Below are 19687 nucleotides of genomic sequence, written 5' to 3'. Positions count from 1 at the left end.
AAAACGCGGCACTGTCTCCCTGGCTCGACTCCGAGTGATATTCATCCGATTTCCGACTTCCTGACAGAGGGGATCTTCGGGACAGCCGCCGCTTCTACCATCCACCGCCTGCGTCTATCCCCCCCGGAGGTAATAAAGCCACGACTGGGAAGGGGGGGAGAGAAAGGAGCGATCGAGCCTCTTGGAGAAGAAAAAAGACTTACCCCGGTAAACAGACACCCAGCCTCCATAGGCTCCTCATCGCCGCGGAGCGAGGACAGGCAGCAGCGCACAGGAGATGTGCGCTGTATTGATACCCCCCCCCCCCCCTACTCGCCATCGTGACCCCTCAGCTGCAAACTACACGGACATGCCCGCCGAGGTAAGATTACACATTCGTCTGTGGCTCTTTCTTAATGTGTTGTTCGTGTGTTTGGCATTCGGCCGCCGGTTTCTGGCTCGGATATGATGCGTGATGCAGCGGAGTGAGTGTGTGAGATCATGAGAAGGCGGAGGCGTCTTTTTTTTTTCTTCTTCTTCCTCCCTGTGTAGCTGTGACCTGACCTGTAGCCTGGGAGGCTGCTGGTGCGCACAGCCTCTGTCACTGCGCCTCTGTGGCTTCATGGAGCCAATAACCCACCAAATCCCTGCGAGTCTATATACTCCTCTACCTCAGGCCACATTAGCTGGGCATTGTACAGATGCTGTGCCAGCTAGTTGTAATGAATTGCTCACTGATAGTAAACTTCCTCATCGCTCATAGGCCCCTTCTGACCGAGGCAGTGACAAATGACGTCCCGAGCGGACTGATCTGCTCTAATTAGCCCATTTCTTGTTCCCATGCTTGTTGTCACATCCAGAGTTGCCAAGAAGCTCAATAACATCTATATGCAGCTGCACGCAAGCGCACACATGTCTCGTGCACGCGCGCACACACACACACACGGACACACACAGACAATTCAATATGTGGTATTATGTTCGCACTCAGCTCTGTGCAGTGCCCCCTAGCGACCGGCAGCGCCCCATGTGGAAGTGGGTGGGTGTTGAGGCTTGTTGTTTATGGCTGCTGCTTTTCGGCGGCGGTTCACTGCGGATGTCAGCTGACCCGGCTCATCCACCGCTGCCAGCAGGGAGTGTTTTCTGCGTGTCTGATTTGTTGTTTGTCACTTCTGGAGAAGGGAAAAAAGATTTGTCGTTGTGCAACATTGTTGTTGTGTTTTTCACTCGATAGCCTCTAATGAGATGCAGTGAAGATAGTGGCTGTGTGACATAATCACTGGACGTGGTTTTATTTAGACCATGACCACAACCAGACGATGTTTGCCAAGTTGTGATGAAATAATTTCATTCATCAGTCATTCACAAAAAGAATGTTGGTCAGTGTGTGTGTGTGTGCTTGTATGTCTCTGAGCATACAACCTAGTGAGGACATTTTGGGAACGTGAGGATATTTTGGCCGGTCCTAACTTTCTGACCCACTTTGAATCAGCTGTTGACGGTTGAGACTGGGATTTAGGGATTTAGGTTTAGAATTAGGTTAGGGTGAGTCATTTACTTTTGATGGTATGGTAAGGGACTAGGGAATGGATTATGCCAACAAATGTCCTTACTAAGATAGATTCACAGACGCGTGTGTGTGTGTGTGTGTGTGTGTGTGTGTGTGTGTGTGTGTGTGTGTGTGTGTGTGTGTGAGAGAGAGAGAGAGAGACACGGTATTAAGAATTGAGGCCTGCATTGCATCACATAACAAAGGCGTGTGGATATTGCAACGTGATCTTAAAGTGCGTGTGTGCGTGTGTGTGTGTGTTGACGCTGTAACGCTGCCTCCGTGTTATGTTATTGTGTGTGCAGATATAGTTTGTGTTATAATCGTGTTTTTTTTGTGTTTTTGATGCATCTCAACAGTGTTGTAATATTGTGTGTGCAGATATAGACCCAGTTTGTGTTTTCACGGCGGTGGAGTTGTGTGTTTTCTGCAGCAGCTCAGCGGCCCCGTGTGTCATTGTAGTCAAAAACAGTGATTGGCACAGCCTCGTTCTGAAACGATTTAAAAGTCTGATAACTTACTGTTACACACATTGCTTTTGCTTTTCCCTCGTGAGACATTGTTGCTGCAATGGATCGTGTCCGCTGATGCCCGACATATATATCTATATATCTGCCTGGAAAGAGAGGGAGGGAGAGGGAGAGAGAGAGCCCATTAGATGCATGCCATTTGGGTCCTTAGTTAAATTTAATTGAAAACAAGAGTTGAAAAGCACAGTCTATTGTTTCGCCCCACAGTGTTTTTAAAAAGCAGAGATGGGCTCACATAAAACTCCATGAAGTCATGAATCTGTCCGCATCACCACATTCAGAACCTCACTTACTAATCCCGACAGCACAAAAAAATTTTGCCCACTAATGGCCATAATTTATGATGTGTGGATCAACATGCGCTCATTGGGCAACAGCTTCCTGAGTGCTTAACGAGCATAAAGTCGAACACTTCCGGACATTAATTGGGCCGGCCAGCGATGGTAAAGTGCTTATAGAGGGCTTTACATTGTTAGTATGTGAATTACTCCTTATTAGTAAGGTTTAGAGGCGGGGGAGAGAAAGCATGAGGGGCTGAGCAGACTCGGGCTCCCCTCGCTGTGTTTTTAATCTTGGCTGATAATGTCGAAATTTTACACGTCCCGTATCACTAATGCTGAGGGATGTTGTGGCGGTGGATGTGTAGCCTTTTCCTGCGTAAAGAGAAAAAGGTTCGTGGGAGAGGCTGGGCCCTTTTTGTGCTGCAGGGCTGCCAGACGTAGGCCTCGTGCCGGGGAACTGAATGTAAACATGTGGCAGCGTGAGCTATAATAACAATGAGGATAATAATAACGATAATAATAATAACAATAATAATAACAACAGCAATAATGATCATAATAAGCCATGCGTAACGCAATTTTTCTGAAGGCTGCAGTTCGTATTCACAAAATAATACATATTTAATGCAGATTATTAATATAACGGGTTACTACCTAATAACAGGCTATTGTCAATAATTTCTATTTTCCTCTCAGACCGTCTGGTCTCGTTCTCTGCTGGGAGGATCGCGGTGGAGACGTGGACCAAACGGCTCCACCGCCTCCTGAGTCAAAAGCCACGCATGTGATCTGCCTCACGGGCCGCAATAAAGCAGTAAAACACGAGGGAAAGAATGACCTTTCTAATTCTGCACCCTGGCACAACCTCCGCTGCATTCCAGTCCCCTCCAGTCCACACATTGGCTTTACTGTTCAGCCTTTATTTACAACCTGGACTTTATGGAGCGGCGTGTTTTTTTGTGGGGTTGGGGGAAGCCTGTGAATGACAATTAGCCTGAAGGGATTCTGTGTTTGGAAACCCCAAATTATTTTTTAGATGATATTATCAGGAAAAAACGGGTTGAACGTAATTGCGTATTAATTTTAGAATTTCTATTATAATCAGTCTGTGGTGACCAGGCGATGACAACTGAAATTGTCTCTGACATTGTGAGTATGACGAATTAATAAAGTTAGACTCACCACCAGACATCAGATTTAAATGATCACAGTTTGTGCTTTATTTATATGGTTTGATTTTAAATGTCAGACGTTCGTGTTGCAGTTAAACTCACGTTTTCCCTTTTATAATATGTGAGTGTGTCCCCTCTCTGAGTGGTAAATAAATTAATCTAATTAGTTGTAACTATATTATAATTAATCCGTCATGGACTATTTCCTAACTTAATATCAGAGTGAAGAGGATAAATGTAAGAATCCCAGGACAGCAGCAGACGGACGGTGCAGGCTCACTCGTTTCGGCTTCTATTTGCCCCAAATTTGCGCGTCGCGGATGTCACATATGGCCACGAATAAGCTGAAGGGAAACTTTTATTGCACCGTCGACTTCCTTCTCTTTGTTCTTGTCTGTTTTATGGGCTATTCAGGATCCCACACAGCAGACCAAACACTGCTGCACGTTTAGACTGCGAGTATTCACCCTATTGAGGAAATCAATGAGGTGAACCAATAGGCTGCTGGAGCCACAACGACTGCGTTTGAAAGAGACATTTTCAATAACTGTATCGATTATCCCATTGGCATCCATTATGGCCTGTTTCGAAAAGCCAGGACAAAGTTATTTTTATAGTTGTAAATTAACGTGTGCACATTGCTGCGCATGTAGTTGGAGAGCGTCAGAATTTCAGAGAAATAAAAAAGGCCAATTGCGTAAATATGCGGTCTCCTGAATTGTGCAAAAATTAATATAATTACGTAGATTAAGATAATGGAGATTGAGGGGCGCGGGTCTTGTGTAATAATAATTATGTGGATTTTTTTTCACGCATTTTACGCGGCACATTTCACACACACGCTGCCTAAGATTTGCTAAAAAGAAAATTCTTAGGTAATTTCCAACCCCATCATTTGCTGCCGAGATAACGATCGGTTCGCGTTCCCTGTGTGTGTGTCAGAGGAATGTCAACGTATGACCAGAACAGGGAGAAAAAAAATGACTCGAACATCTGCATAAGCATTTGAAGACGTCACTTTTTTCTTTCACTGTAACTCAACTCTTAGTTTCTGCGCGTAAAAATATCAAGTATTGTTATGATTTAAAGAGACTGTACCTGAGCTCACAGTGAACAGCGGCCACAGTTGACCTGACCTGTGGAGGGTTTTGCTGGACAGTCGCATAACTCACTGGATATATTTTTTTGTTCAAGAGAGTGGCAGAAAAAGGATCTTCTCGGGCGCACTGCCTTTAGTCGATACATATTATATACACGATTTTCCACATGCTGTGCAGTGCTCTCACATCTGAGCTGGAAAGGGGGGGGGGAGGTTTTTGCTGTCTGTGTGTTGCAGGGCTCTCTGCAGCAGAGATAGTTGTTGGTGAGCTGGGGAGCGTCACTTGTTTTATTGCCCTCGCAGAACAGAGACCATAAACGCATTCTTAACCACCTACACTCCTCCCCAACCCCCCACCCCCGGGTTCGGTGCAAAAGCGAGGGAAATTGCTCACATGCCAGATAATTCAGACACAATGGAAACATTAACAGTTGTGTTGGAAAACTCGTCGATATGGGCTGAGGTAAACAACAAATGCCAATATTCATTTCTAGTCCCCTAATGCATGCAAAGGGGCTGCATGAGCGCCCTGTGTGGGATGAGGACATGTGAATGGTGTGGGTCTCTGCAGTGGTGTTGTGGAATTAAAAGTGTGTGAGTTTTTTTTTTGGGGAGCACACACACTCACACACACACACTCACACACTATTTCTCAAACATACACACACACTCACACACTATTTCTCAAACATACACACACACTCTATCTCACCCTCTCTCTCTCTCACACACACACACACACACACACACACACACACACACACACACACACACACACACACACACACACACACACACTCACACTCTCTCTCTCTCTCTCTCTCTCTCTCTCTCTCTCTCTCTCACACACACACACACACACACACACACTCACACACACATGGTCGCGAACACTGAATAAAACAACTCGGATTTTGTGTATACCTCAGTTAAATCAGTTAAACCCAATCAACCCTGCACGACCCATTTGCACATGAGTGGATGTGTATTTATCCGCCTCCCTCTGACTGATCACTGCACTGGATGACATTGGCCACACTCGCACGCATCGCACTTCCTGCTTAAAACAACGCACACATCTCTCAAACTTCGTCTCCAGCTATTCCTCAAACGGCCGAGCTGCACCGTGCGTCTCTCCAGAAATCTGCGCCGTGTTTATCGGCATTTAGCAGCATGTTCCAGGCTCTGAGCTAAAAGCTACAGTTTCTCCTCAACTCCTGCCTCTCAATTGGCGGAGCACGGTCAGCTGACATTGTCATATTGTCTCTCACCGAGCCAAGCCTCGGCTATAACACTCGGGTTTGTGCGTCTTAACCGGAGATTGGAAATTAATAATATTGAATCCACAAAGTAGCCCACGTCCAGTCGGGGAGGCGGAAAGTCGAAGGAAAAGAAGGGGACCTTGGAGAAAGGTGTGGTTGTTTGACAGAGACGCGAAGGAGATTTACTGAGGAGGATTGAAAAAAAAAAGAGACCGATAAAGAAGTGGGGAGAGTTGGAGAGAGGGTTACAAGCAAGGTATGAATTCCTATTTCGCAAACCCGTCGCTCTCCTGCCATTTATCCGGTGGTCAGGATGTTTTGCCTAACGTACCCCTGAACTCCACCACCTATGACACAGTCAGACATTTTTCGTCGTACGGCGCCGCTGTGACCCAGAATCGGATATATACACCTTTCTACTCCCCTCAAGACAACGTGGTGTTTGGCTCTGGCAGGGCACAGTACGAGTATGGATCAAACGTGTTTCTTCAAGACAAGGACGTGCTGCCCAGCTGCAGACAAACAAACATGGGACTCAACACACAAAGCCACATTGCTCAAGAGTACAGTTTGGATCAAGGGAGAGCAGGATCGCAGGAGCAGAAAACCAACATCCCGATCTACCCGTGGATGCAGCGAATGAACTCACACGGCGGTGAGTTTTACTACGACAAATAAATTAAGCGAATGGGCCAGTTTTACGATATGTCTTACCAAGAGAGTAAGTTACTTTTTATGACCCCATAAAACATTACTGTATTCCCCCGACTTGTAGATGGGCCTTTACATGTGCAAACAAACAGCTTTCATTTTAAGAATGATATAGTTGCCATAATCAGCAGCGAGAGGCAGAGAGGAGACACCAGGATGCTTTGGTTATTTTAGATAATAAAGCAAAGATGCCCTTTGAGGCAGGGATTTGTTTTATAGCTACAAATGTGTTTGTTTTTCTTTTTCTGGGAATTTGGATTAAACTTATTAGCCCCAAATGTGAGACTAAACTTGTGTTTAACTTTTAACAGAAAGAAGCATGTTCATTTTTTTATTTTTTTAAATGCCAACATAGGATGGGGAGAGATATGTGACTTTACTTTGTATCCCAGCAGGAGTGGGCTACGGGACGGACAGACGCAGAGGACGTCAGATTTACTCGCGTTACCAAACACTCGAGCTGGAGAAGGAGTTTCACTTCAACCGCTACCTGACCCGGCGCAGACGCATCGAAATCGCCAATGCGCTTTGTCTAACGGAGCGGCAGATCAAAATCTGGTTCCAGAACCGACGCATGAAGTGGAAGAAGGAGAGCAACCTGACCTCCACGGTTACTGGAAGTGAACAGACAACAGCAGCCTCTCCGGAGGAGGAAAGCAGTGGCGCAATCGAAGAAGTGAAGGATGAGGACAAGAAGAAAGAATAGTTTTTAAAGGAATTCAGAAGAGGAGGAGAGAAGACCACCTGATGACCATTAAAACCCAACATAACTACCTAAAAAAATAGACTTGAGAGCGGCGTCACTGCATGATGGCGACCCCGCAGCTCTCCCACTTATATCTCATGCTGACCACAGGAGTGTCGAGCCTTATGAAGTCGAGTCATTTCAGCCACACGTTGGCTCCTGTGTCACTTGGAGCGCTATACGTTTTTGTGTGTGATTGCAATGTCACACTTGTATTGTGAAAATAAAAAGAAGTATTCATTTCTATGTTATTTCCCCCACGTCATTAAAAAAAATGTGTATTTATCCCCCCCACACCTCATCCACCCCTGAGAACTCTTCGATCGCCTCACAGAATACAGTGTTGGTCCAGACTTAGTATTGTACATGCACATTCCACGGAATCAAAGGAGAGGACCGGGCGGACACTTCCATTTGATCACAGTGTAATATAGTACTTGAATCGTGCGCAGAAAAAAAGTGTCCTGCGTAAAACCTGAAAGTTGCACGCATAATCCCCCAAAATCCACAACCACACACAGCTGAGATGCCTGTATATAATCCAAGTACTCGTATATAATGTCAATCCTGTGAGGACCTGTGTGCATTTAGCCGCTTTGATAGACGCAGCATAACATACAATTGCGCTTAGCCCCCCTTTATTTTGACCATTTGACTCAATAGGATTTCTTTGTGAGATAGATTTGTACACTAGTGATTCTTCACTTCTGTCTGGGAGTTACGAATTCATGTCTTTGTCATAATTGTGTATCATGGAATAAAACATTTGTAAAACTTTCGTGCTTGTGTTGTGATTTTTGGACGCTGCCCGCACAACACCTAGCATGTGCCGGATGCGTAAATTACGCACCAAACTCAGTTGGTGTTTGGGGAGGTAGGAAATTACATTTTAATCATATCACGAAGCAAATTGGGGACAAATGGGACGATGAAGTGATTTATAAGCAACTAATAAGCTCTTCAATATTTAATATTGGACTTTATGGTTGGCATTAGAGGGGCAGGGGAATGAGCAATTGGGCAATATCCACTCCGACAATCCCGTTCACGTTTCGAGTTCATGCGTAAACATATTTTAAACGGAGAGAGCTTTTAAACCAGTATTTTTTTTATTATTATAACAATTATGGCTATTATTACTATAAAAAGTATTATTATAATTATTAGCAGTGTTTATGATGTGGGGCTGACGCTGGACTCGGGGTGTGTTGGGGGGGCAGAGAGCTCGGACCGGTCCTGACCGTCCTGCCCCATACCAGACACCAGATGACGCTCTTGTCTTACTGTCCTGCCCTTTTTTGCGCTAAAGATCCTGGTCCTCAACAACCAACAGCTCAAAGTTTACCGGACACGTTTCTGCTATTCATCAATATCCCCATTGAGTATCAAAGCCAATTTATGACTGGCCAACATGTGCACGTGATCCCATACAAATACACCATATTTGGGCAGCGCACGTCGGATCAAGAATAAAAAAAGATACCAAAGCCTACTCCACCTATAAATCCTGGATTATTTTTTTTAAGGGAAGACAGCTCTGAATTTTCCAAAAGCGGCTACAAAGAAACGCAATGATCAACAAAAACAAGGAAATAACCGCGACCTCCATCCCGCAGCCCTCTCGAGTTTAAGAAAAAAAACTATATCGCCGGTGGGTTTAACATGAGCTCGTATGTTGACAGCTCCAATTTCAGGCAAACAAGCGAGACAACTTCTCCAAACACTATGTTTAGTTACGATCTATCTGGGCACAGGTCCAGCCACTATGAGGATGTGAATGTGAACGGGATCTTCACTTGTCCCGTCCCCACGACCTCTGTGCAGCGGGAGGAGATGAAAACTAGCCTGCGTGGCAATGCGGATCCTCCTCTCCCGGCAGCACCACAGATAACCATGATCTCCGGTGGCTCCGCTGTGGACGCGAGCGGGCTCGGCTACGGCGGCGCGCTGCTGCCGGGGCGCGGGGCGGACCGGGACCCGGAGAGGAGCTCAAGGTCCGGGAGCAACAAGAGCCAGGAGGGCGAGAGGCATGCGGAGAGTGCGCAATCCGCCAAACGACACGCAAACCCGGGCCAGCGGCAGGACGCTGAGCCGCGGCCGCAGATCTATCCATGGATGACAAAACTGCACATGAGCCACGGTAAAGTTTGCCTATTTTCTGAAGTGCGACTCAGATGCTTGCTCATATTCACTCTTTACGCTGCAACACTTCTTTTCGCCCGCTCCACTTTTCCCTCTTGAGTTTTATAGGCCAAACGCAGGAAATAATAAAAACTCGCGGTCATAAATTTTATGACAAAGGCATCCATTGCTCGTAAACCTGCTCTGTTACGGTGAAGAGGTGATCTGCGGCGTGATTTATGGACGTATAATTGGATAAGAGAACAAATCTGCGATGTGAAATAATATTACGAATTCAGCCTCCGTGTATTAGTGTTTCTTTTGCCTTGCTTTGTTTATGGTCTTGGTTTAACTGCATGTTTTACATTGTCCCACTCTCAGTCTGTGTGTGTGTGTGTGTGTGTGTGTGTGTGTGTGTGTGTGTGTGTGTGTGTGTGTGTGTGTGTGTGTGTTTGTGTGTGTGTGTGTGACAGAAGAGAAGCTTTAGCCTTAAATTGAACTCTGGGAAACACCAAAGCCCTGACCCAATCATGAACTTTTCACCTCTATAAGATGTGAATAGGGCTGCTCCTGCTCCATAAACCGCTGCCTGACTTTTTAGGCTGCAGATGGAGAGGGGCTACTTGTGTTTTTGTGTTTCTCCACATACTTTAAAAAATCCAGACGCACACACACACACACACACACACACACCAGGAATATACAAAAAAATATAGATTTAAAGTCCAGCAGCACAGGCCTGTTGCTTTACTTAGCACGCCTGTGCACGAACACATCTATAAATAGGAGAAAGAAATATATCTGGGCAGCATCAGTTTCCATTTTTCACTAATCCCACTTCTTTTCATTTTACACATCTGTTTTTCCTCCCACGACATTAGACTGTATAGAGCAGCAGTATTAGGCCGAGACCAGTGTTTACAGGGAGGCCAACACGCCATCACTCATTTCATTTTACATATTGAAATTAGTTTTTTTATGTTTTAATGTGAAATGGTGTCAAGGCCCCCTCCTTTAAAGTGAGAGCATTTATTGGATCTAGTTAACCATCCTTATCAGCCTGACATAAATTTTTATTACACGGATCCACAGTAAGTAATATCAGGTTGAATTAGGTTGTGTAAAGATATTTGATCTTTTAAATGAGGGCGGAGGAGGACATAAATTCACATTTCTCTGCTTGTAATGCTTATTTTTATGGATAACGAAGGCTTTTATTTGAAGTAATAATATTATTATCATCCTGTTATTATATTTATTCACCATTACAATGCTACTGAAAGCTAACTTATTTTACTACCACTTCAGAATCGGAGGGTAAGCGGTCCAGGACCAGTTACACCCGCTACCAGACTCTGGAGCTGGAGAAAGAGTTTCACTTCAACCGGTACCTGAGCCGCCGCAGGCGCATTGAGATCGCCCACACCCTGTGTCTAAACGAGAGGCAGATCAAAATCTGGTTCCAGAACAGGCGAATGAAGTGGAAGAAGGACTCAAAGATCAAAGTGAAGGAGTAGAAGTGGCCCCGGTGAACATGGGGGTGCACGCAGCACGTTTTCAGCCCCTCACTGCACAGTGCTGGAGCGCCGCCTGACCTCCGGATGAACTGCTAGGAGCAATGACATCACGACACCGCTCTGTGTGCTTTATCACCAATTATGTGTCACTCGCTGCAGTTTGGGACCTAATGTATTGAATATCGCTCACTTTGATCCATCGGTTTACATTTCTAAATTAATTTGCAGCCCATGCGATGATAACCTCACTTGACTGCACGATGGGGACAAGAGGTTGAGGGGAGCAGGGCCCTGCGCGCTGCGAGGCTGCAGGTCTGCGGGCCACTGAGAGGCTGCACAATAATAATAATACTAATACTAATCCGTGTGTTCAATGTGGACCAGAGTTCGGTGGAGGCTGCAGTGACAGCATGCAACATTTCCAGCTGTGTATCATCATAAACACTTTGAGAGGAACGGGATCAAATGAAGGGAAAACATATCTCCGAGTGCTTTTAATGAGCTGTCCTGTGAGCAAGAGTCAAATAGTTTCCCACCAGTAAAAACCTACTTTTCCACTTTCCTCCCCTCCCCTTATCTTTTTAAAAGGACTCTCTAACATGTTGCAGTGCCGAGTTTAGGATGTTGTTGGACGTGTGGTGTCTGTTAGTGAGTGGATTTTCACCTCCATCCATGTTGTCAGATCCCTGTGAATCTAAACCATGATGTAAAATGCGGCGAGTGTGTGTGAAAATATTGTGATGTGCAATGAAGTCATGTGTCTTCTCCTTTGTGAACTGGAGGTTTAACACGAGGGCTGTGGAATCACTTTCATTTTGATCATTGTAACCAATAAACTCTCATCATTAAAACTCCGAATATTGTCAATATGCACATTTCTATTCTCCTGATTTTATACTTTAATGGTAGAATTACGCAAATTAAGTGTATTTAAATATTGTTTTGTTATGAAATCCACTGAAATAAACTACTTAGAAATTGAGAAACTATTTCCAAAGGCTACGTTTCCTTTTGTGTCCTCCTCCTGCTCTCTCTCTCTCTCTCTCTCTCTCTCTTTCTCCAGTCTGACTCACAATCCGCACAATTTCATTGACTGACAAACGCGCTCAGAAGTTTAAGGCCCCTCATAAAACTTTATTGCCCCCTTTTCCAGCACTCCACCACAGCCAGACACCGCTTCCTGTTTAGTCAGGGAAGGAAGAGACACACAGACACACACACAGCCTGTGATAACACGCGCCCACTACACAACATGGATGCAAAACTTCGGCTTCCTGTTGGCCGCAGAGCTGCGCGCCATCATTGTTGCGGCCATATGGCCACTTTATGATGTCGCCCTGCTCTTTAATCCTGGCATCATTACACTGTAGTTAAAAACAACACCGTCTGCTCCTATTTGAGGATATCAAATCACGCCGGTAGCTTCCTGTGATCAGCAGCAGCGTTAAATCCAGTGTGACGCAGTGTCGCCCAAGGTTATGAGCTCATTCCTCCCTAGCGCTACTCAAAGACAAATAAAAATAAACTCACCTCTCAAACTAACAGCTTCCTATTCAACTTCCTTGACTGGTTTGAGAAACCGGTGGACGCAGCGTCCACTTCCCCATGTGCTCTGTTTGGGGCCTAAACCTAAACGTGCACAATGCATTCAATCCCCTTTTACTATGTCTTTCTTTTAGGGTATTTTAAAGTTTACAAGGTTACATATGCCAATTGCCCCGAGCAGGGCCTGTGAATGGTGCAAGGGGATCACGTGGTGTCATTTAAGTGGGTTTTATGGCCTGGAAGAGCTGACAAACCTTCGATATATACACATCATATATAATCTTAACTGTCCGGAATCGCAGCTGCCGGCTTCCCCTTCTGTGAGGAGGAACGGGCTGTGTGGCAGTGAGGATGCAGTACCTTTCTCCGGACTGTGTAGTCGGTGTGGTGCGAGGCGACTGAGAGCTGCTGCAGTAAGTTGCCTTTAACTTTGCCTACAGGCCTGAGACTGTGCTTTTATTTCCCCGTGTAATAATAATAGCGTTTACGTTGTATCAGTGTGACTTTGAACGCATGGGTGTAAACGCATTAATTGCTAATTTAATGTATAATTGGTGCTAAATGTATTTTTTTGTATCCAATCATGGAGCCTTTCTGTTTTTCATAATAGCGAGGATTTAATTATGAGGTATTTTTTTACAAGTGGTGTACTGTTGCATATTAATTGCATTGGAAACAGGAGTAGTAAATGGAAATTGTTTCGCCATGAGGTTTATTCTTTTACGCAGCATCGTGCTTGTGTTACATTTAAATCCCGAGAAATAAAACCAAACGCTGAGTTTTTCAACGTCTCGCTGACGATATTGAAATCGGTGACATTCAACAGTTTGCTGCGCGTCGTGTCAGCGAGAGAAGAGGCAAATATTTGAAAGAAGGAGACGTGAGGAAAAATTTAAAAAGCAAATGAAGGTCGGCCAGAGTAATCAAAAAATCATCTGGCGTCAAGCTTCATGCACCCCACCCTCTCTCTCTCTGCGTGTCTAGTCAACACACAATACTGTCTCTGTCGCTTTAACACATTATATGTAAAAACAAGTTTTAAATAAATTATTCCTCAGTAAAGTCTTTTAGTTTATTAAAGTGGAAAATGCATCTGAGACAAAGCGATGAAGATAAAACGCGATTTAAAGGTTGTGAAAGGTTAAATATTTTGTGCGTCATTAGAAATGAATCTGAAATACAAAAGCTGCTGATAACAAGCTTCCTCTCGTTGTTTCACCTCGACACGAGGTTAGCTTAGGTTTCCATCAGTCCTGTGGTTTTTGAGGTCATGTCTGTACTATTGGCAAAGGTCTGACTCAAAGATACTTTCAAATATATCTCTGGCATCGTCCTAATCCAAAAATATATCATTGCATTGCTGCTGGAAATAATACAAAATTACGAAAATGTCTTCTAAATATTTTCTGTAATTCGTTTGCTTATTTATTTTTATTTTTGTGCAAGAAATAGCCCTCATGCTCTTTTTTTACTTGTTGCCTTACAGTGCATGGACACATATTTCTATATTTATCAGTTTAGAGGCAGATGATGAGACTATTTGATCGTCACATAATTGTATTGCCCACATGTTGTAAAAAGTAGTTCAGCTTATGAATTCCATTCTTTCCTTGGTCAGCGTGTGCAGCTGCAAGTGGTTTGATAGTTTATATTTGGGTGAGTTCAGCTCAGCTGACAGAACAAGGTGCAGCGGTGATGCACGGCTGTGCTGCAGCATCTGATCTTAATGCAGGAATTAAATGACAGAAATGAAAACGCTTTTGTTTCAACTCTTGTCTAAACGACTGTTCAGGCTTCAGCTTTGGTGCACAAATGAAGTGAGGTCAGTGCCACTAACTGCATTAGTGTCTGGTTTACTGTCCGATGCCACTCACTGTCTGCTGGAGTTTTTGTCAGGATTACAGTTCTGTTTTCAGGTGTGCGAGTGATCAATTATACACCTCCGATAGGGGGCACTGTGTAACACGCTCCTGTGTGGGTTAAACACTGTTGGGGGGTAATGTTTCCAAGCCACAGCATCGATTATTGCTCCTTTCTTCTCGATATTTTATTTCCATTTGCCATATTCTTATTGATGTTATAACTAATATTACTTGTATTGGCAGGTGGAGAGAAATTGTAATAACATATCACGAAAATAAAACAATCAGATACAATCTAGAAAGTAGTTTTCCTCCAAAAAGAAAATAAAGACATTTAAAGTATTTTCTGTTTTGCCATAAATTAGACACAGATTCGATATGTTATCTGACATCTTCACAGATGTTGCAGAACTTTTATTATGAATTATCTGAATTATTTAAGATCCTCGTGGTTTTTCAGTCACTGCATCTTTTGCAGAACGTTTGTATCAGATATCTCGTTGAATCTAATCTGGATAACTAAATGAAAAAGATGCAAGATTCAAGCTCAACTCAATCTAATGTGGCTCCAGTGAAAAGGAAAAAGTGAAAACTGTCTAAACATCCGTTTTCTCCGCCACGTCCTGAGCTCGTGTATCTCTTTCTGTGACCTGTGGATCTGACACTGTCATCATTCAAATAGCAGAGGTCATTTCCGGGTGAGCGCAGACTTCCCTTTGTCTGAATCCAAATAAGATCCACAAAGTGCCATTCCATCGTTTTGCACACCTCTGACAATTTATTTACAATGTGAACACAAAGTCGTGATTTTTTTTAATTGACTGATCGCCGTATTTCAGGTCCAGGGATTTCTATTCCTGGAACATTTCAGCCCGAGGAAATACCAAACTGTTGTAGATTTAGTTGAACTGTCTGAACATGACCCGTCCTCCATCCCTGTCCTCGGTCTCATGTCCTGCAGGAGTCCGCACATGTCCGAGCTGTTCTGGGACATTTGTGTCCCTTCGACCAGGAGACAAACAGAGATCAGGGTCAAACTGAAGCGTCATTAGGATTAAATAATAACTCAACACATAAAAACTGTGTTTAGAGAGAGAATATATCTTTAATCATTTGAATGGTGTAATACACAGGTTATATTTGCCTCCCTTGTCATTATTTATATCCTGGTTTGCTCATATTTTCATTTTATTTATTCATATCACTTTTATTATCTCAAATGTTTTCTTTTAAATGTATTTTTTACACGACTTCACTTAAAAAGTACACAATAAAATAATCTAAGGGATAATATATCAATTCTATATTTGTTTTTAACTTAAAAAACTATTTAGCAAATTGTAGAATTTCCTTTTTCCCCCCTCCTTAATTTAAATTTCTTCTAAAACTCGTTTTATAAATTAAAAAAGAAGATAATATTCGGGCCATTCCAGAACTAATTTCCGTTTCTTCTTTTTGTTTGTTCCAGACACTTCATCGGGTCAAAGCGAGTCGCACCGTGGATGTGTCAGTAAGTGTTTACCCGTCGCCCCTCGCCTGTCCACCTGGCTCCGGCCAGAGGATGTGACACTACACGGTGGAGCTTTTCATGTGGCTGGAGGCAAACATCTGGCTCCACTGACACACACGTTCGTGCTCCTAACGAATGTGTTTGAAGGTTACTGGTGTTTGTGCCATGGCTGCGCATTGACAACAATGTTTATCACATTTGTATATCAAAATTTCCCAAAAAACCTTCACGTCAAGCAGTGATTACTGTCTCTCTGCGGTTGGGTGTAGTTAACAGTTAGAAAAGTTGGGTTTAACAGTACACCACGACTCTAATGAGCCTCAATAATGATCTGCAAACCAACCAATGGTTTCTGTGGGACTTCCAGTATCTACAACCACCTCTGCTCCCCTGGCTGCTGCTGCTGCTGCGTTTCGCAGGGCATTTAGGTCTAACTAGTCTCCAGTCTGTCTGCACTTCATTAAAACTTTTTATTTTAACTGGACCATCCTGCCTAACGTTATTGCACCTGGGGAGAGTAAACGTGTAAAAGGCTATTAGGTTAAGGGTTTGATTAAAAGCGCATCGCAGCCATTTTCATCAGGGAGAGGGAGGGGGGTGGTGGTGGTGGTGGTGGGGGGTATTGCTGCACTGTCAAGGTGCTGCTGCTGGTCCGCCAAATTAAAAACAGCCATGCATGGACAGAGCAGCCGCCTCCACATAGTTTTGCGCAGATTTATTTTGTTTACATATGTACATGTGTGAACACGCTTGTACACGCTGTTTTTTTTTTGCTGGGGAAAAAAGAGGAGGGGGTGGAGGGGTAGGGGGGGCGAGAAAAGCTCACCGATTTCTCAAATGAACAAATGAAACCTCAAATTAGTCCGCCCGAGGGCCTCATTTTTTGTACTTCTGCATTATAACTAGTTATTGAACTAGGTGCGAGATCTGAAAGCCATTTGTGGGGAGAAAGAATTCATTGCTGTCTCTCCATCAATAATCCGTGGCAGTGAACTATTGGAGCCAGTCGAACACGAGGGGTGAAACGCGGGTCAGGCTGTCTCACTAATATTAAAATGTGTGCTGTGCTCCCGTGCACATGGCCGGGTGCACGACGAGCTGCGTGCATGTAGATGAGCCCAGAGTCCGGTGAGATGAGCAGGAATCTGGTTCTGTTTAGTCCTCTCTCTCCTCGTTAGCTCACTGCTCCTGGTCTTGGGACGCTTTGTTCTTCAATTTTTAAAAAAAATCTATCAAGCTGATCCACAGTGTGCACGCGGAGACAAATGTAGATTGAGATGTATTTTGACAGAGGCTTGAAGTCCCCCCCCCCCCCCCCCACCCCCCTCCGTACACTTCCACTGTAATCAATTCCATTGATTCACAATCTGAGCATGTTTGCTGTTTTTAATAACCCCGGAACAGGTCACATGTCTGATATTGCATTTGTCATCCGAGGCCTTTCTCATTAGCTCCCAGAGTGGCAGGAAGAGAGGTTACTGAGCGGTCAGTATGGTAATGGCGAGCAGAAGAAATGGTTGGGAACAATAGAAACTTATTTTTCATCCGTGCTGTCACGCCGTCCCTTTGTATCCGCCGTGTTTGCGAGCGAATATTCATAGAGGAGCCACCTCAAAGGCAGAGGTTGAATGTGGAGAAAAGAGCCTCTTGTCCTCTGCACACGACGTGCGAGTGTGTGTCCGTGCGTTTGTGTGTGTGTGTGTGTGTGTGTGTGTGTGTGTGTGTGTGTGTGTGTGTATGTGTGTGTGTGTGTGTGTGTGTGTGTGTGTGTCTGCATTCGTGTGTAGCCTTTTTTACGCACGGATATTTTTTTATATTTCAGGGATGTTATTTCAAAATGTTGTAAGTATCGTGTCAATTGCAGAATTGATTTGTGGGATTCCGAGTCCTCCTGGCGCACAGCATCCGCCCTGGCGTACGGTTACTCAAGTATCCATTGCAGCCTTAATATCTGTTGTGACTAGACTCGATTGCATGCTACTCCAGTTACACACACGACGACGTGCTTGCACGGATCTTTGCCTGAGAGACTCCACCTCCTTCTGCAGTTTGCATCCTAACAACATTAGTTGTCTATATGTACCCTGTAGAACCGAATTTGTGTGAAGTACAAACAATCGCAAATACGTCTCTACAGGAATACATGGGCAACTGAAATCCCACGCCGGCCTCTGGACTCCTGTCGCTCCTGCTCCTCTCTGCACGTCGCTCATGACTTTCCCTGCTGCTGCACATATACGAGCATCGCACACAGACACACTATGCAATGCACTCACGATGTCACAAACTGTATTCACTCTCCAGACGAGCACGCACTGGGTCGTACCGGCCTCAGAGAGAAAACCCATGTGTGCAGTCTGCGGCTTCTACTGTGTCAGTCCCTGTAAAACACGTTAGGAACCGGGGTCGTTTAAAAGTGACTGATTTACGGCTTTTATTGCTCTATAAAACGCCTCTAACATCCTCGCTAGAGGTAATAGAAATGTCGTGCGCATTCTCTACAAACACGACAGAAATGTACCATTTGACCTGGATTTTTTTGACCCAAGTTATGTAATTGTTGCAACTTTAACACACAATGTGCTGCTGCTTGTCATTTTTTATTTGTATTATTTATACATGCTTACAGAGTTAGATATTTCCCTCAGCTGAAGGCTTCATCTCAAGACGGGGGTAAAAAAATGCATTTTTCCTTAATGTGTCTGGGAGGCTGCTGAGCTGTTGGGAGTTAACCTCTTTCTGTCTCTTTGACCAAAGTTGACTCTGAGATAAGAACGAGGAGCCTACAGCAGCGTGACAAGTTTATACAACCAGGCCGTATCACTTTACAGTGCAACAGCATACCTCCTGTAATGGGGGCTGCTGTTTAGCAGAGCCTCAGCCTGGATTAGCATGAAGCATGTGGAGGCTGCATTTCCAAATGGCAGTTGGGCTGACATATTATAGTTTGTATCGATTTATTCTGAAAGGAGATTGACTGAATCGTATACAGAGGATAGTGTTAACATGGTTGCATTTGTTTCTCTGCCTGTAAATGTTGGATTCTTTGAGAAGTTTGTTCTCACCAGATTGTAGCGGCCCTGCTCTCATCTGCTGGTCACAGAGAAGCAATTGTCCACACACAGACCAAGTTAATTTAACTTCTTCTTCATGTGGTTTTATTTAGGTTGTAACTAAGCTCCAACACATGTATCACAAGTAAAAAGACAAGGACTCTTGGATGTTGTGAAGAAGGAGCCATGAGGAGATCGACATAATCCAGCTTTTAGCAAAGCTTTTACCAGGAAAGCCCCTGATTGTGTTAATAATATGTTTGCATTTAATAATCTTAGTTTCTATCCAGCATGGTATTTCTGCAGAACTGCCCTGCATGCAGGAGGATTTCTCAGTTACTGAGTCGTTGGTGTGCTGCTGCTCTAATGCAACTCTCTGGTCTGTGGACCTAGTTTCATTGTGCACAGTACTGCTGATTAGTGAGCGGATCATACTTTTCTGCTGCTCTCTGGTATGTCCCACTATGATGGTGCCGGTTGTCAGATCAGTGACACCCCAGCGGTGCTGTTATGTGTTAGCTGCCGTTTGATGTCACACTGGGAGCTCTGGCCTGTTGGCTGCTCCCCTTTTGGTTCAGTCTGTGACATCAGTTGTAAAGGTTCCCACCCTGTGTTGTTTCTGTGACATTTCTCCTCTGGTGTTTGGATTGAGAAATCACAACACGCGAGATACTGAATTGTACACATACAGTTTTCATTGTGTCATAGCTGTACATTTTAGAATGAGACAATATTAATACAGGTTATTTTG

General features: G+C 44.2%; 2 protein-coding genes across 3 annotated transcripts; both read left to right on the top strand.

Annotated features, from left to right (window-relative positions):
- Positions 1–6130: 6130 nt before the first annotated feature.
- LOC133005401 (homeobox protein Hox-C6a) lies at positions 6131–7289 on the top strand. Of its 2 annotated transcripts, none has more exons than XM_061075066.1 (2): positions 6131–6527; positions 6982–7289. In XM_061075066.1, the coding sequence occupies exons 1-2, from the start codon at positions 6131–6133 to the stop codon at positions 7287–7289; spliced, it is 705 nt and encodes a 234-aa protein (XP_060931049.1). The 2 variants fall into 2 exon arrangements, with proteins under 2 accessions (XP_060931049.1, XP_060931048.1); XM_061075065.1 differs by having other exon boundaries at positions 6979–7289.
- Positions 7290–8990: 1701 nt separating this feature from the next.
- On the top strand, positions 8991–11955 carry LOC133005311 (homeobox protein Hox-C5a-like). Its single transcript, XM_061074960.1, has 2 exons — positions 8991–9468; positions 10758–11955. The coding sequence occupies exons 1-2, from the start codon at positions 8991–8993 to the stop codon at positions 10964–10966; spliced, it is 687 nt and encodes a 228-aa protein (XP_060930943.1). The 3' UTR covers positions 10967–11955.
- Positions 11956–19687: the final 7732 nt, after the last annotated feature.

This window comes from Limanda limanda, chromosome 7 (genome assembly GCF_963576545.1).
Source record: "Limanda limanda chromosome 7, fLimLim1.1, whole genome shotgun sequence".
Classification (NCBI taxonomy): domain Eukaryota; kingdom Metazoa; phylum Chordata; class Actinopteri; order Pleuronectiformes; family Pleuronectidae; genus Limanda; species Limanda limanda.
Note: the sequence above shows the minus strand (reverse complement) of the source record. Positions and strands in the feature narration are given on the sequence as shown.

Excerpts from the sequence above, each read along its gene's own strand:
- LOC133005311 (XM_061074960.1), top strand. The coding sequence starts at position 8,991 with ATGAGCTCGTATGTTGACAGCTCCAATTTCAGGCAAACAAGCGAGACA. Across the intron at positions 9,469-10,757 it reads AAAACTGCACATGAGCCACG|AATCGGAGGGTAAGCGGTCC; the intron begins GTAAAGTTTGCC and ends CTACCACTTCAG.
- LOC133005401 (XM_061075065.1), top strand. The coding sequence starts at position 6,131 with ATGAATTCCTATTTCGCAAACCCGTCGCTCTCCTGCCATTTATCCGGT. Across the intron at positions 6,528-6,978 it reads GCGAATGAACTCACACGGCG|GAGTGGGCTACGGGACGGAC; the intron begins GTGAGTTTTACT and ends GTATCCCAGCAG.